Source organism: Styela clava, chromosome 8, assembly GCF_964204865.1.
Source record: "Styela clava chromosome 8, kaStyClav1.hap1.2, whole genome shotgun sequence".
In the NCBI taxonomy this organism is placed as follows: domain Eukaryota; kingdom Metazoa; phylum Chordata; class Ascidiacea; order Stolidobranchia; family Styelidae; genus Styela; species Styela clava.
In genome coordinates this window covers 20684702-20703457 of record NC_135257.1, presented here as the reverse complement: position 1 = coordinate 20703457, position 18756 = coordinate 20684702, and the positions used below count along the sequence as shown (strand labels likewise).

Genomic DNA, 18756 nt, shown 5'->3' with positions numbered 1-18756 from the left:
AATAAATTTCGAAATTGAAATATTTTGTTTGGTAGTTTGCTGAATGTCAAACTGCGCAGAACTTTTCAATTCTTGCAGTTGCAAGTTTTTGCAGCAATAAATATGAAAACCAGCCTTTATTTATTACAGCGTTTAAATAGCCTGATCTATATCTGAGCAGAAAGATGACTTCTGCAGCTCTTTCGATGTCTCCTGCTTACTTTGGATGTCATCCTAGTTTTTGTAAATAACGAGTATGACACCCTGAGTCACGATGCTGGGTGTTCCAAAATTGAGCAGAAGTCATTATAGTTATTACGGTGTCTTTGTTTTGAAATGTCAATGATAATTACAATCAATCATTTTATTTCGGTTCTTTAGCGCAAAAATCTCATCTGACACAAAAAGTAAAAAAAAAAATTACTCGGCAGGCGGCATAAATTTAAAAATGTACAGATGCGCTAGCACCCATCAAAAAATACAAGCACACGAAACAGTGAACGCATTCAAAATCGGGCAAAATTTTTAAGCAATTTAAAATGAGTAAACCCCCTAATAATCGAATATGAGGACAAGGGAAAAGGTTTACAATCGGAAATACATGACAGTCAAATATACCTTACAAAAAGTAATAAACAAAAATAGCTAGCACAACAAACACAATTGACAATATTTAACAGTCCAAGGCGACGAAACAGTACAATTTGAAAATCAGTGAAGTGACAGTTCATAATTGAAGCTGCTGTAGAACGCATGAACCACATAAACACGAAAAATTATAAGGCACTTTTCGCAATAAAATTTATGCAGAATATTAGGGGAAAAGTCTGTCTTCTGTGCAACTGCTTTAAGGAGTTGTTTATCAAAGGGAAAACCGAGCAAATGTTGACGACTGTTGTAGCAATTTGTCACTCGTTTGCAGATTACAGTATCTGACGAATCCATGGTAGTGACGCCCTCAAACTAATCCTTTCTGTTCAAAAAGACTGCTAAATGGGAAAGCACTGAACTATGAACACCTTCAACGCAAACCTGCTCGACGATTGGAACGGGTTCAACTTCAAAGCCTAATGGAATATAATCGATCACTTAAAACCAGCATACTTCGACCAGCATGCCTGCAAACTTGTCCTCTCTCAAGAATTCTGTGAAAATAATTTTTCCACAGCATTTTTCGTTAGTGATCGTAGAAAATCTTCCAGAGATGGCGGTTTTCGAATATAAATTTAGATGTGCAGATACTGAGAATACCTACAATTGCTACAAATAATTCTTCATAACAAAAGGCGTGAAACGTTATTTTATATGAATGAACTTTGCGGGTCCTAATTTGCTTCACATAATTAGATACCAAGTTTCTGATATATTGAGTGTTTTTATGTGTCATTTTTGATTACGCTTACGTTTTCATAATTATTTCTCTAGAGTCTAGAATATTACGAATCTCGTAATAATACAAATTCACTTAAAACTTGTATGTTTATGTAAGTTGTATGTTTTCTTTACCGGAGATCTTATACGATCTTCCATTGTTAATTTGAGCTTGCTCGCCATTTTCGTCAAGTCTACCGTTGGTATTTGTGTTACCAACCAGGTTTCTTCATTTGGTTTTGCGGCCATCGCCTGTTTAAAATAGTATTCTCTTTTTTGTTGGGATTAGCTGTTTGAATAGCAAATATCAGGCCGAATTGGGGTCTCCAGATTTTTTTAAAATTACATTAAGACATTATTCGTAGTTCGTACCATTTTATTTCGATGTGTAGAGCTGGGTTGTTTACCATCTCCATACAGTTGTAAAAGATTTGGCGGAAAATTGCTTCAGGGAATTTATTTGGGAGAAAATTTAGCCCTCATTTTCGTGGAGATGCAACACTTCGGATATCATCTTCTATCTGAGTAAATATGGGCTTGCTCGCTATTTCGCCTTGCCCAGTGGTGGGATTCATTTTTTTTTGTCAGCCGATTCTTTCACAAAAGTCATATTTTTCAGCCGGTTCTGATACAAACAGAACATTGACAGTAACCAGTAATGCTAACCGGTTCGCTGATCTTATAAAATTCCGTCAGACGGTTCTATAGAACCGGCTGAATACCACCACTGGCCTTGCCCTACCCGTTCATGCTCGTGCCTGATATTTGGGATTTCAAGCATACCTAAGGATTAAAAATTGGATTTAATAATTCTTAATAAATTCAACTAAAGTAATTGTGGTATTTATCATTTAACTTACTTCAGATACAAGAGGACTCTGTCTTCTCTACCACGCTTCTTCGTTTGACTTTTCCATTTGGAATGTCTCCAATAATACTCGGTTTTTATGCTTTGAAGATTTCATTGGTTCCCAATGTGCTATCTGATGCTTTACTTGTCGTTGTCGTATTACGGTTTCAAAGTTCAGTCGGAAAGGGTTGAAGTCTATGGTGTGGAATGCTAGAATGCTTAATTTCAGTTCAGTGCTTTCCACTTTGGTAGTACATACCCACGATCGGTACAACTTTCAACGCAAATATTAATGCTTGATCTTTTCCTTTTAAATGAAAAACTATAACGCAGTATTTGCAGCATCAAAACATGTGTCGAAAATTAACGTAGAAAATTTTAAAATAAGAACCATGTATTTTCTCACTTATTTGAAACTATGAAATGTAGATTGAAGCATTTACTATTACATGAAATATTTCAATACGCAGCGCCATATTTACTTGGGCCACTCGGCAACTGTTCGTTACTATCGCGAACTGACGCTTTCGCGCATGAGTGAGTTTAACTCGGCAGTCGGCACATTAATCTGTTGGGGCCTGGAAGTATTTTGTTGAATTTTGCTAAAATAGGGCTATAAAAATGTCCGGAAAAGTAAAATATGCTACAGACATGGAAAAGTCCGTTCTTGTTAATAATTTTGAGAAGCGAGGTTGGTCGCAGGTGAGTAGGCTTATATAAATTAGCTTGGTTTAGAATTCAAAATAATTCTATTCAGGAGTGGATTTTTTTTTAAATTACAATCGTAGGTAATGCAATAGTACTGTACGGCACGTTTCACTGCACATACAGACATTGGTGGTATTCAAATATTTTGTCAGCCGGTTCCTTCACAAAAGTCATATTTTTCAGCCAGTACTATTGCAAACAGAACATTGACTGTAACCAGTAATGCCAACTGGTTCGCTGATCTCATAAAATTTCGTGAGAGGGTTCTATAGAACCGGTGCGAACCGGCTGAATTCCACCACTGCATACAGACATAAGCACGTGCAATCAATTTATTAGTGCTGTTAATTCTGTAATTACTGGCGCAAAAGGGTCCAGTGTCAAGAGTGTAGTTTCGTACCGCACCTATCCTACTTCTAGTGGACGTAGCAGCACAGTTTTTGCATATGTTAATCCTAACTCCCACCTGACTGTTAATCCTAACTGACCACCTGTTGTTGAAAAATTTGGTCACGGTGACGTAATAGGGCCTCTTCAAACTATGCGAACTGTCATCCAAGACGCGTCGACGATTTCCCGAAATCGAGCAAGCTAATTTTCTCGTCACAACGATTTTGATATAAGAGAGATCACTGGCATTAGTCGGTTCTTTATCATCAGCGCAGATGCCATTTTGAGCGATCGTAGGTATACTTTGGCAAGCTCTAAAACTTGATTGTGACGTCGTAGTAACGTAATTTTTGGATGCCGTAGTCAAGTGAGAGTTAAGATTGGCATGTGAAAAAATTGTTATGCTACGCCCACTAGAAGTACGTTAAGTACAATACTACACAAGACCCCGAAATTTGATGCACTTACTACTGTACTATGATTCTATTTTAAACACTGAATTACTGAAGTATCCTATACCAGAGTTCACAAATAAACTCAATAATAAAGCGAGGAAGACCATTGACATTAAGCTATTAAGAAGCTGTTTATATGGAATTCTTATTTCAGGTTTCAGCTGATGAAGACTGGAATTTTTACTGGACGAATGTCAATACGACAAGAAATATCTTCAGCCTTGAAACTGGATATAGGTACCAGTTTATCCTAGCGTAGTGGTTCTCAACTTGGACTCATTTCAGGGGCTTTTAGCACGCATAGCCCCCCCTATTTATCATTCGAGTGATATGTATAGTGATGTTTAGATTAATAGATTCCAAATCATGTTATGTTCAAATAATTCATGCTAAACAAAGTGAAAAAAACTGTTAAAAAAAATCATCAAGCAATGAAACTAGGAAGAACGAGGATTTTCATGTAAAGAGAAAAGTAAAATGTGTTTGGCGCCTAGCATTGTGTCCCCCCTCCAATGCTTTGTTGGCCCCTTTGGGGTGGCCATGGAGCCCTGGTTTGGGAAGCGCTGTTCTAACGCGATCTAAACTCTTCTCCACCGGAAATTAATGAAACGTTACTCTGATACTAGTTAAAATATCCCATTATAATATGTAGACACAGATGGTGGGCGGGTGCGTACTTTTAGGTTTTTCAACTTTATTTTAATGTATGCTCGCCTTCCAGGTTTCTCTGCATTTTGTTTGTTTGTCCACGTTTTGTGTTGTTTTGTTTTTATGTCACAGTACCGAAATAAATGATTGATTGATTGATATTGTTCAATATTAATTCATGAGGTAGATTAAATTTGAACATATTAGATCCCAAATTTCCATCGATCCATCCATCGACATTTTGTTTGATTTCACTTTTTTATCCAGGCTGTCAGATGATCAAATTATCAATCATTTCCCAAATCATTATGAACTTACTCGGAAAGATCTCATGGTGAAAAATATCAAAAGATATCGCAAGGAATTGGACAAGGAGGGAAGCTTGTTGGCTGAAAAAGTAAATTTTTAAGTATTATTCTGAATTCTTCTGTTTTTTCTTATTTCTGGTATTCTAGATTGACATGCTTATTCAGAAATTCTTTATCTTGACTTTCCATCACACCTCTGATTTCCCTGCGAGGTTCGCAGATCTGAATCGTGTGAGAAATGATTGTGCAGTAGAGGATTGCTGGACTTTTTGTTTCCGGACTACGTAAAAGCTGATCAATTATGACTTCCTCCATCATCAAGTTCATGCATTTGAAACAAATAACTGGCTAACTAATCCCATACCCGACATGGAGTGGAAACCGTTCGAAAGGCCGTGGCTCGCCATATAATTGAGCCGTCTTATTGACTTTTCCCCTAGGGGAATATGAAAATCCCACAACTGTCCATTTTTATCTTTATTCATCCTTATCTTTTGCACAAAATTATTTAGAATGAAATTCAACTGTGAGCCCAAGTATGGCTATTCTATTTCTGTGAGTAGATGAATTTTAAACAGCCTCAATATAAATTATAAATATTTCAGGATGATTCTGGTCGGTATATCCATCTAGATTTCATTCCTGTTACTTTCCTTCTTCCTGCTGATTACAACTTATTTGTCGAAGAATTTAGAAAGAATCCGTCAAGTACTTGGATTATGAAACCATGTGGAAAAGTAAGGAGTGTTTATTATCGAGTTTGTAACCATGATCGTGACAGGTATTGACAGTGTTTATGACACTCAATTCACAATTTATTAAAGATAGGATCGTACTTGAGCCCTGCAAATATAATAAGAGTGACTCAGACTTGTTATCAACTGACTTCCGGTGAGACTTAAATTACTGATTGACACATAATCAATGGCCCAGAACCCAACACTCATTATCAGCTACATTGAGATGGGATATAAATCGCTTGAAAAAGGTGTAAAACCCAGGCTTTGATTTTATTTTCAAATAACAATTTGTTTACTTTCTGCATCGCTTAAGAACCCAAATATGTTGGTATTCATATGCAGATAAATTTTAAAATTCCCCCAATTTTAATCCCCATTTCTCCTAACTCAGAGGTAACAAAATTCGATAGGCAATGCCGAAGGGAATAGCTCTCAGCGGAAAAAATAAAAACTACTTGTGTATTAGTGGTCTGTCTAAAGCAGTGGTTCTCAAACTTTTTGAGCTGCGCCCCATTTATTGAGCTTGTCAAGTCTAACATCCCACCTCAAAATGACTAGCTACAAATAACAGATAGTAAGGCGAAAGTAAGTTGAAAATACGTAGATGGAACGTAAATATCCATAAAAAAATAAATGTAAACTAAAAAAAATAGGCAGGTAATATCAAATATAACAAATATTTTTTATTAGCTTCACGCTCTTTCAAGAAATTGTCTACACACCCCTCGTGGGATGTGCCTCACCGTTTGAGAACAGCTGGTCTAAAGTAAAGCCTTGTTAGGAGTAAATGTGTGAACATTCCTCATTGACATATATTACTTAAACTTTTCAGGCACGTGGTATCGGAATTTTCCTGATCAACAAATTGTCTCAAATCAAGAAATGGTCTCGTGATAGTCGAGCCGCTAATTTTGCTCCACCATCAGCTAGAGATGCGTATGTGATATCAAGATATATCGATAATCCGTTGCTGATTGGTGGAAAAAAGTTTGATCTAAGAATGTGAGTGGCTGTAGCGAATTGTTAAAACTGAGTTTAATTCATTCTGGATTTATGTTTAGTATTGGAAATGAAAGGATCTACATAATTTCCCTGGAGGTTGGAAAAGCCGGTAAGACAGCTTAATCATATGGCGAATCATGTCCATGTCGGAAATGGGACTCAGCCAGTTATTTATTTGTTTTCGGAAGCATGGACTTCATGGTGAAAAGGAAGCCGTAGCCGACACGCAGTCTTGTGAACCACGCTACGACGGTGAGGAGTCCAGCACTTGCACATAATTATCTATGCGTGGAATTCGAACCTGCTAAACCGGTAGGATAATAAGAGATGCGGTCTAAAGCGTATTCCTAACGCTTAACACGATGTGGCATACTGTCGAGCCTATTAAATATATTGAATGTGATCTATAAGCATTACTTTACCTCTTTTCATTAAATTGAAAATACGGTCAATAATGCTATCAATAAAATGCTGAATTCCCAACAGCTTCTGTAACTACCGGTGTGGAATTATGGCACTATATTTCACAAGAGTAAATTTCGATTGGCACAAGACTTGAAGCTGTTCAAGTAAATGCGATTGAGAAATCAGTTGGAGAATTCCAGAAATTTCGCTTTAAAGTTTTAGATATACTGGGTACACTGGCAGTAAACCAATGAGAGCTATTTACGTAAGTATATATTAACTACTGGTAGTTGTTGTTCAAGCCAGTTTGCGATTAATTAAAGACTAACGCATAAAAATTTCAACATAACTGTTTTAGGTTGATTATGCCCACCCGATGGGTAATCTGACAGTAAATGTATATATACTTGTATGAAAGATATAAAAACCAGACGTTATTTGATTGAAGAATAACATTAAATTTAAATTTTGATATAGGCCCATTTATTTTCTTTGATTTTCTAGGTACGTTCTTGTGACTTCATATCGGCCTCTTAAATGCTACATGTATCGACTCGGCTTCTGTCGGTTTTGCACAGTGAAATACACTCAGAGTACGAATGAATTAGACAACATGTTTGTCCACTTGACGAATGTTTCAATACAAAAACATGGAGATGAGTACAATCCGATTCATGGTGGGAAATGGACTATAAGGTAGCGTTTGGTTTTGTTCGATGGTATCAAATCTAGTGGCAAGTAGGTTTAGTTTGACATTCTTGGATCTGCTTGGCATGGTAGAAATTTATATGCAGCGTCCACGGGTGTGGAGTTTGGCCTTGTTTCATTGGCGTACAAGCTGGAAAACCTTTTGTCAGATTCGGTTTGACATGTATAAGGTGTATTTACTGAAATTGGGTCGGCAATGGAATTTTCAATTCACCAATGTTGAAATGACAGATTTATTATGATGCTGATCGGAGTCAAAATTTTTTGGTAGAAACCCGAAAAGCATTAAATTGACTAATCATTTTAAACAAACAAGTTGGGTCAGAGGTACGCCAAAATTTCTCGATATCAAATTTCGGTTTTCTCAGCATTTTAATTTGAGTTGTTGTCAATATGTCTGTGCTAAAGATTCATCAGGTCAGGGTGGTCCAAGATTGGCAGCTCCAACCAATTATTCAGATTTGATTCTTGATTTTTTTATTTTAATTCCGAATGCGACGCGGGCCAATCGATCATCAATCAATCAATCATCATTTTATTCGTCAGCACAAAATAAACGTATCATAAGAAAAAAACATTTCAAACACAATATGAACTTAACTTCAGTTGTGTGACAGGAGTCGCGAGGGACCTCATAAGGTCTTCAGGCAGCGACACCTTAAAAGCTCGCTGATTCAGGTTAGTGAGCACAAAAAGTTAATGAAACACCAAAACACTTCAAAAAGTATTATAAGAAAAAAAGCAAAACAAAATATTAACAAATATGTTTCATGAGTGGTTTGTAAAAGCAAAACATTACAGTTATGAGCATGTTTCTTAAAATCCACAACCAACGATGCAACTTAATGCACTGTATAAAATCATCAGATATATAGAAAGGAAAATAAATGTAAAATAATATAGACAATGAAGACACAGACAATGAAGTGGCGGGCCACATGTGGCCCGCGGGCCTGGGTTTGGACCACCCTGCATTAGGTAATGCCAACCATTAATATTTCAGTCATTCCATAATTATTAGATAATTTCCTTATCAGTGGCTGTAAGTGTTATCTATTGCAGTGGTTTTCAAACAGTGGGGCCCGCCCTAAAACAGGGGCGTAGACCATTTCTTGAGGGGGTTTCAAGCTATTTAAAAAAAAATATTTGCTAGATTTGATCTTCCCCGCCTTATTTTGGATATTTACATTTCAAAACTTATCATTTATTTCATTATTTTCGTTCCATCCATGTCTTTTAAACATCGCCTTACTATCTGTTGTTTGTAGGTTATTGTTAGCTACCGGTAGTTATTATTGGAGCGGGGTGCGAGACTTGGTGTGGCTCAACGGGCTAAGCGTTAGGAATACGCTCCCCACCGCACCTCTAATTACTCTGCGTGGGTTCGCAGGTTCGAATCCCATGCAGTGATGGTTATGTGCGAGAGGATTGCTGGACTCCTCGACGTCGTTGGGTGGTTCACGTAACCGCTGGTCGGTTTCGGCTTCCTCCACCACCAAGTCCATGCTTCGAAAACAAACAATATACCTAATCCCATACCCGACTTGGAATGGTAAACGGACGAGAGGCCGTGGTTCGTCATATGGATAAGCTGTCTTATCGGCTTTCCTCTCCCCGGGGATAAATATCCTAAATTCTAAAAAGGGGGCACGGCTTGAAAACATTGAGATCCACTGGTCTATTGGAAAACATGTTATGAAAGGTACAACATGAATCAAGTTATAATTCAGTTACTCCTTTCCAGCAACCTTCGACACTTCTTGGAAAGTACTCGAGGAAAAGCTGTTACGGACAAACTTTTCGATGAAATTAACTGGTTGACTGTATGTTCATTGAAAGCGGTCTCTGGATCAATGGCAAATGATCGACATTGCTTTGAGTGCTATGGCTACGATATTATTATTGATGACAAGTTAAAACCTTGGCTTATTGAGGTTAGTATGAAAATAACTAAATTTATATTTACTGCGGTGAATTAATGTTTTATTGAACACAAGCAATACTGAACCTAAACAGTTCAATTGTCACCACAAATAACAGAATATAAAGTCATACAAAAGATACATGTTGCCTCTGCTATACCAAAGTACTAAATGACCTCTGGAGACCAGCATTGCAGTATTAATACCCAGAGTGGATTGGCCCACAATGCCATTCCATCACGCTGTGCTGTCATTGGTCAGTTCAAAGAGTGGGAAATAGAATTAAAGCACAGTTATCCCAGGATGACAATCATCTGGACAAAATCAAATGAGAACACACAAGTTAACAATTTGGGGCTTTGACCCAAGAGGCCAAAACATTGATAAACCTATTATATAAACCTGAGAAATTGAGGAAAGCGAATATTTATGACTTTCAAACATCTCTGACCTTTTATTGAACCCATGTCAAACTCAAAGGTTGCCAGTCGGGAAACTATATCATCTTGCTAACCAAAAAAGCATGCTATTGAACTCTTATGCCAAATAGATTCTCTCAAAATCCCTTTCTTCCAGGTCAACGCATCCCCTTCTCTTACATCGACCACAGCTAACGACAGAATCATGAAATACAATTTAATTAACGATATTTTAAACATCGTCATGCCTGGTGGGGAACCCCCTGATGTAAAATGGAATAAAGTACCCCCCAAAGAAGGTTACGGGCACTTTGATCTTCTCTACGATGAAGAACTAGCTCAACAAGGGGACACTGGAGGGCCCTCTAGTGATATTCGGGACTCCAGGAGTAGGGGTATGATGGGTCCCGGGGCAAGAGGCAGGGACCAAAGTCGCACAAGAGGGGCAACAACTTGGAAATGATTAGGATTTGGTATTTATCAGAATTCTAGGAATGTCTATAGAAATTGACTATATTCAATTTTCCATATAGTCTGGTAGCTCAATTCCATTCCAAATAAAGTATCAGTAGTCATAAAAGTCTTCAAAGTGCTAAAAAATTTCATTGCTACCTTATATAGTTTGTTGGCCCCTGTTTCGTTAAATGGAGCAAAAACTCAAATAAACGCTGATTAGGAATAAATAATCCTGGTTAAGATATATTGATAGTTGGCTTCATACCATCATTTTAATGGGATTTATGAACGCCTGGTACATTCCATTTTCAAGTCGTGAAGTCTAGGTACAGAGCCTCACATTCCCACAAGGCAGGTTATACGTTGTGGTAGATTAGATATTGCAAACCGTATCAATATTTTTTATTCGAAGTCTAAAAAAATTGATATTTTATAGTCTGTAACCTCTTACAATTTGACTCTATTTCGGCATTGCTTGAAATATTTTCATTTTTACCGCAATTGGTAGCATAGTCATCAGGTCTGTATTTACATTCCTACATTTCAGCATTCATCTATGGCTCATGCTTGGCTTTCTCTCTATTCTACTGCTGTTCTGCAGCTATCGCTATCTTCTTATGGTAGCGGTTAAATTTTATTGCAGAAAATGTGTGTTGGTCGCAGAAAGGTCTGGTGCATTGTGTGTAGATGTAAGAAGCTCATTTTTAAGGAAATTCGCTCAAAGCAAGGTATTGTGCACTCACTCAGAAAATAAGATATTAATCTAACAATAACAGATGACCACTACAGTGTCAAGAGCTTCTGTTTGAGACAGCGAAGGAATGTAGTGGGTGTCCATAAAGTCTCTAGAAAATTGTAAATTGCAAAGGTGATTTACCATTAGCTAGAGTAAAAATACTCAAACCTAAACAATTACTGATTAAAAAACAACAAACCTGGTTAAGATATATTGAGAACTGACTTCATAACAAAATTGAAATTGCACTCTTATTGCGAGTTAGAAAATACTGTCTGATACACGACTTAAGATCAGGAGTTTTGGTGTACCGAATAGAAAAATTTGACAGTAACAGCATGTTCACAAGGGACGTACCTCTTTATAGCAAACTGAAAAAAGGACACTAGGTTAGATAAATTGTCTCTCTGCAGTGCAAGCATAATGAACATCAACCGCACAAAAAAGCAATATGCAATCTTTTATGGTTGTGTACTTTCTTGTATGTAAAATTTATCTTTCATGCAGATCAAATTTATCCCAGAGTTGGGGAAGGAAATTTTATATAACACCTAAAGTTGCTTTAAATACATTACTACTATTGAATTATATTTTATTATCGAATATTTCTTCCATCTTTTTATATTTTTGAAAATTTTGTAATAGATAATTTTGTAGAAATATTTGAATCTTTAGTTTCAGATTCTAGGATCTCTCTCATAAATGAGGTAAGCTGGTGAGGGCATACTTTTTTAACCTTAACAGACTGCTAGTCCGCGGGGATGGTATGGAATATACAGAAAACATAGTAATTAATGCACAGGTTAGAATCAAATTTTGCTTTAACACAATTATATCTATCAATTTAGATTACATTTCGAATTTTCTAGTCCTGTAATGCTCGAGATAAAGCCATGTCTCGTCAAGAACTTTTGATCCCGTTTTTTTTTAATTCTTTGCGCCAGTTCGAAACATGCATCTCGAATTCTGACGTAAGACTATTACCTCCCTAGTGGATTATTGATGAAACATGTTTCTTATTGCGTGTGACAATTCAGCGAACCGACAGAATGATAAGTTTTCAGTAATTTTATTAGAGTTGGAGGAGAATACGATGAGTATCTTCCAAGTAATCAGATTCGATTCTGAAATCATCAGGTATTCGAAAATACCAAGCCCCAACTATAAATTAACTGGAGTTATGGGAATAGTACCTACCGGTACTGAAGGCCCTTACTCAATGAGGGCAGACTGTGAGTACCCACCCAGATATGAACCTTTCTCATAAATTACCAAGACAGAGTAGAATATGTATTGTGTATTCTTAACAAGCAGCAATATATGAAGAAGAGTTGAAACAGTGACAATATTAAACCGGAGAAAATATGCCATGTGAAAAGCAAACCTTAAATGAATAATATATGAAGTGATTGTAGAAAAGTTGTGATTAAAATATGCGGGACTCTGAAATAAATACTACAAATAGTAATTAAAAAAATAAGAAGTGCTTTGGGCGTTGACCCGGCTGGCTGAGTAATACTGTGGAGGCCTTGTGGTTAGAACTGTGTTGGAACCGCAAGTTGGAAGCCCATCTTTGTGATACATAGTCTAACCCACCCCCCTTTTTTTCGAAATTTTTGGAAGACTAAAAAAGCCGCTAATAACACGTGCGATTGCATTTTGCTTTCGTCAGTGTGATATGTTATTTAGGCCTTAAATTTTTTTACGCTGGTGTTTATTCTTCTTATTAAATCAAAAATATCCTCAACATTGAATATATTGTACGCGAAAAGAAAAGTGATTAAGATTCAAAAAATACGACTTTTTTAACGAGCACATAATCGCAGCGACCGACTCAGAAGTGAATGGGAAATTCCAATTTCGAAACCCTCCTTTCGAAAATCCTGGCTGCACCCCTGTACATAGGTATGTAATGTAATGGCTCTTCGTTTGGAGTGAAAAGTCTTGGAAGTTGGAAGATTCTCAACACATTAAGAAAAGTATTTTAAAACATAGTGGGAGTATATAATAACACAAGGTATATTGAGAAGTTAATTAGTATACGAAGTAGGCTTGGATGATATCAACAGAACACTTAGAACAAAAAATCAAACACAAAATGGGTGAAGTCCCTGTTTGAAGATGTCAAAGGAAGTAACTTCAAAATCTTGGATAACCTGATCTGGAGAATTTTTTTATTTTTGTACTCATGCAGACAAATTTGATCTGCATAAGTGGACTATTTGGAACCAGGAGTAGTTGCAAAAGAGAATTCTAGAATATCTATCAATTCAGATACAGATATTACAACTTGCATGCATCAATGTCTCTTTTTAGCTTAATAATAGTAGTTAACCAATGCTTAATAATTCCAAATCGAACAGCAGGGTACAATTTGGAGGAATCACCCCTGGATAACCTGATTCACCATATGCTGAGTCAGACCCACAGATCAGCTTTGCTCTTTGACCAATGCTCATCTGAACAAGAAATTTTGAAATCTTGTGTGAGAAAAACAATTGCATTCAACGATTTGATTATTTACAGTTTCAAGAAATTAATGAATGTTTCTTCGTTAGTACTGTGAGACTCCAATTGCTCTTAATGTAACCAAATTACTTCAAATATAAAGAATTTATATTTAGGGTGCTTCACATAGTCGCAGTTGAGTTACTGCTTTCTCCACCATCAAGTCCATGGATTTGGAACAAGTAACTGGCTAACTAATCTCATACTGGTAAATGAACGAGAGACTGTGGTTTGCCATATGATTAAGCCGCCCTATAGGTTTCCCGCTACCTCAGGATAAATATGATATTCCTATCCTAGTACTCTCTGCAAAAGCAGAGCAATTAGGTAAAGTTCAAACTACCTTTAAGATTCCCTCTTCCCATCCATGAATAACTTCCCCATGACCAATCCGGAATGATAAAGGTTGTCCTCGATCTCTTGATGAATCGAACTTTTGTCCATTTGTGAAAGTGCCTAAAAAGTAGAGTATAAAGTTAGACACATCTTGTTGAAGCGAGGTTCGTTACAACTCCATCCACAAGCCATACATCTGAGTTTATGAATTGATTAGGCAACCTTACAATCTTTTCAATTTTTGAGATTCAATTTTTTCAGATTTTGAAATACTGTATCACAATCAAATATCACTCATACAGGTTATCAAATTTTAAAGAGTATATCATTTGAAAAGTACCATGGTTTACCTGTGTAATGAACATTGACTTTTTGGCCTTTCTTTGGATATGATTTACCTGTAATAAATTAGTTACTGAATTGAACTCATTGAAAAACACATTTCAGCCTATTGGTAGCTGGATAGAGTCCAATTGTGACATTTTCACAAACCTAAATGAATTAAAAGTGAATGATACAAAGTTGCCACTGACATAAATGAGTCCCTGTGTATTTTCAATCTCTCATTTATTCAGAAAAGTCATCAGAACTTCAGGTTTTTAAACGACTGTTTTATTTTTTTATTACAAGCTTTTAATACCGGCATGAAGTTTAGTTATGGCGGCATCATAGTATGGAGAAATTCGAGTACGGTACGGTAATGAATTAGAGAGCTTAAGTAAGTGTAAGTGTTTATTTCGATTTTCCGTTACAACAAAACAAATAGACAATACAGGGCAAAACAAACAAATGTACGGAAAATCAGGAAAGTGGGCAAAATCTAAAAAAGATTTAAGACGTGCTGGTGCACGTGCCCATTTACCCCACACAGCAAACAACACATTGAAGTAAATTTTAAAAAGAGAGAGAGACACGAAAAATAATCCGGGCGTAAATACTTGACTGTGAATGTGGAGTTTCAACATGGAGTGTAATTTATACTATATCTGTACAAGGGACTAGCGAGAATTGTAGAACACAACAAACAAACAAGCGGTGCGCAATATATGAGATAAAATTTACTTGATTACAAATGCACTCAACTAATAGTCTACCGGACGATAAACAACAATAATAAAAACAGCGTAAAAGTAAACAACAACAAACCAAGTAACCAAGAATTTCAAATGAAACATCTTACCGTCTCCTGGTTTGATGGTCTCAATTTCGACCCCCATTCTGTTGGTCGCCAAGTCTCCTACAAGCAGCGCAAGAACGTCTATAAACTATGATATTTATAAAACAACCTTCCTTACGCTCCGCTCGCGCGAAAGTAATTTGCAGCAAGCGAGCAGCTGCACATTATCGACGCGTTTCGCAAAACGTCTATCGAGGATTTCTTCGCGAGATCTTTCCGTAAGGTGAGACTAAAGAGCAGTGATATTTCAAGATGGTAAATGTTGCTGTTGTCCTGTGATGCTTCGAAGATGATACAGATGATAATTTATTTGAATTTATAAAATGACCATGCTCTTTGACTGAATAGATAATCGTTTTTGGTGCTGGACAAGCCAAAGCTAGACTTGCACGATAAATACATGACATTAGTCTAGTAGCATATATTTACGATCCAGTACAGGGCACAGTCGCTGAGGTCGCAGCTTGGTTTTAGCTTATTTCACTTAATACCATCACATGAAAAACCTCGAAAGTCCAGTGAAGAAGCTCTAAAATTTAATGAAAAATATATATATTGATCTGTGGTCGCACTGGACATTTGAAAGTTGTTTTTGGGGTCGTCCAGTAAAAAGCTTGGGTACATACTTCTGACTGTCGTCGGTCCGCATATGACCACATGTACACATCATTGTACAATCATCCTAAAATGTTTTTTTGGTCTGTGCGGACCTTTCCGTGGCCCAGCCTGAAAAACGAATGAGTACACGAAAATGTACACGAAAACACGAAAAACACGAGTACACGAAAACACGAAAAACGAATGAGTACTGAAGATGCAGATAACTTCACAAACGCAAACAAATAATTCTGCCGCTGCCACATATTCCACCTAATTAGGTTAATTTCTAAATCTAAATTCTAAAGTAAACCATAGCATCGGCGAAACTTGCATTTGTTACGTAATAATAGGTTCCATCGGCTTTGCCCAGACTCGAATACTATGCGTATATCGTATTTTTCTTATTAGTACTACAGTATTATTGCTGTTTTAAAACACACAACATGCGCTGCATGAAACTGGTTCAAGGCAATTTTTTGAGGTATCATATTAAATTCACTCAACATCAGACGCGATCGACTACTCGAGACGTGACGATCGACCCGTCGATCGCGATTGGCATGTTGGCAACTCCTGAACTATAGAAAAGAATTTTGCGCAGAACACATAAGTTATCGACAAAATATCACAGTAAACAATTGTATCACTTGCTTCGTATCGCGGGTGGGCGTTCACGTTATGCCGGTCAATTACATGCAGAAAAAGATTGCCTGCATCTTGAATGATAATTTGGTTATTTATTACAATTTCCGCTCCCCGCACAGGGACTGATACTAACCAACGATGAACTGTGGTCGCCACATGATTAACCGTGTTATCGCATCTGCTCTCCCCCGGGATAAATATGAAAATTCCATCTTATATTAAAACTCTGCTGATTTTAAGTCTATAGTTGTCGCACATAGGTTAACCTAGCTAGAATTTAGACTCGAGTTCGCACATTATTCATTTAAATGGCCATTCCATTATTTCCTCGTTACCGCATAAGTGCGAAATCCCGCGCATAGAGTTCAAATTCATCTACATTCTACACCATAGGTTCTCTAAGTGCTCCGTACGGAGCCCCAGGGCTCCGTGAGAAAAAAAAAACGGGGGCTCCGCGAGCTATTCGATTACTCTTCAAAATACTGACTCAAAATTTTGTAACTGTTCAAAGAAGCAATAACAGCTTTGATAAAATCTGACAACAATATAGCCTCGAAATATGGTAAAGAGGCGGAATTAAAAAGTGACATTATTTATAAGCAGGAGCGCAGCCAAAATTTTTAAGAGGGAGGTGGTTCAAAATTGAAATCGGAAATTTCCGCGCAACATTCTTCACGACTAAAAACTGATAGCGAGATTTCTGTTGCGTAAAATATTCAATCCATGATCGGTACGAGCATTTAACGTGTCTCGTCGTTATAATGTAATTGTGGTCATCGTTACTCACGTTTGGTTCGAGATTACTATTAGGATTACTAAAATGAAAGAATACTATTCTAAAATAACATAGAATATGTGATAAACTGCTAATTATAAATAAATTGGAGTCGTATTTTTGCGATCTTGGGATTTGTCAAACTTGATTTGTTCTTTTGCACTTGAGATTATTTTTAAGCAAGATATCGCCTTTTAAAAATCACAATGTCTGGCAAAATACGAACAATTGAAAATTTATCATATTGCATCCGGCTCCGTCGGTAGTTTCAGAATGAAAAAAGGTACATCGCGGATCGCGCGCACAATTGATTGCTCATTAGTACGATGAAAACCTAACATAACAACAAATTTTGTGATTTACGATATCTATAAAAGCGTTTTCAATCTGAGTCTGCTGAAAACCAAACGTGTGATCTTCCATTTTAAGTTTCAGTTTTAATATTTTAGAATGCCGTTTTTCAATCAAGAAATTCGAGTTGCGGATTTACCTCTTCATTAATTATTAATTTTAGCATTTCATCGCCGATGACTATAATATGGAAACATGTTTTACACATTAAACTCATAATTCCCCACGAGAACAAAAAAGCAATTAACGTTGTCAATGTGTAACAATACATGTATATGCCGAGGGAAATTTTTGATTTAGGGAGAATAAACACCGGCGTAAAGATGTTTAAAACACGCCATGCTGACGAAAAAATCGGCGATTGTAACAAAATGAAATTGCGCACGTTATTAGCGGCTTAAGTCTTCTAAAAATGTCAATAAGGAAAAGATTCGCCCCCTAATTTATCAATATGTTTGTCAAGTGTCAAATTTACATCTTTAGTATATATAATTTATGTTTGAAATTTAGATTTATTTATGACTTCTGTTGACCCGATTAAAAAAGGTTCAGCATTTAAAATAAGTAAAGTACTTTTAACTTGCTCAGAAATATTAATCTGAAAGTAACAATTTTAACATTTATTTTGAGGCTCCGCGAATAATATTTAACCTTTCAAGGGCTCCGCAACACCAAAAGTTTGAGGACCCCTGATCTACACCAGTGATTTTCAACCCGTGTTTCGCGAGAGACCTGCCGCTGTCCCGTGTCAATATTATTTTTGGACACGTAGTGGACATAACGATTGTTTCAAAATTTTGTTGTTATTGTTATTTGTTTCCATCATTTTAAAAAAAAATCGCTTTTCTCCTCGAATACTGGACCAATTGCTTTGAAATTTTCAGTGGTTGAAGATAAAATTTTTCCCCAGAAGGCTATTACTTTTATTCATTTTAAATATTTCTGTTAGCTCTGTGAGATTTGTTTTTGTTTGCTATGACGTCATTAAACGTTCTGCGGACATCGGACGGCATTTTGTGTACTACTGTACTGCTTCGCTTGGTGTGAATATATTTGTAGACTGTGATCTGACGGTACGGTAAACCGTACTGTACTGCGAACAGACGTGTCCATATATTTGGGCGTAGCTCTCTTGTTATATTTTGGCATCCTTTATGATAGCAACATAAAATCAAAATCCACATATGTATTTAGTTTTCAACAAGATTCCTTTGCGTGTAATAAACGTCTTTCTGGGAACGGACTCCCTATTTTATTTCATGAATTA

At 36.7% G+C, this 18756-nt stretch overlaps 2 protein-coding genes across 2 annotated transcripts; one reads left to right on the top strand and one right to left on the bottom strand.

Annotated features, from left to right (window-relative positions):
* Window positions 1-2677: 2677 nt before the first annotated feature.
* On the top strand, window positions 2678-11629 carry LOC120346769 (polyglutamylase complex subunit TTLL1-like). The gene is made up of 8 exons (XM_039416588.2): window positions 2678-2902; window positions 3908-3990; window positions 4669-4798; window positions 5315-5446; window positions 6282-6451; window positions 7361-7552; window positions 9309-9498; window positions 10063-11629. Exons 1-8 carry the CDS (start codon window positions 2822-2824, stop codon window positions 10366-10368), a joined length of 1284 nt encoding a protein of 427 aa, XP_039272522.2. The 5' UTR covers window positions 2678-2821; the 3' UTR covers window positions 10369-11629.
* A 750-nt stretch (window positions 11630-12379) lies between these two features.
* On the bottom strand, window positions 12380-15312 carry LOC120346775 (peptidyl-prolyl cis-trans isomerase FKBP1B-like). The gene is made up of 4 exons (XM_078115512.1): window positions 15122-15312; window positions 14292-14339; window positions 13949-14061; window positions 12380-13556 (listed from the first exon to the last, which is right to left on the bottom strand). Exons 1-4 carry the CDS (start codon window positions 15156-15158, stop codon window positions 13428-13430), a joined length of 327 nt encoding a protein of 108 aa, XP_077971638.1. The 5' UTR covers window positions 15159-15312; the 3' UTR covers window positions 12380-13427.
* Between the last annotated feature and the right edge of the window lie 3444 nt (window positions 15313-18756).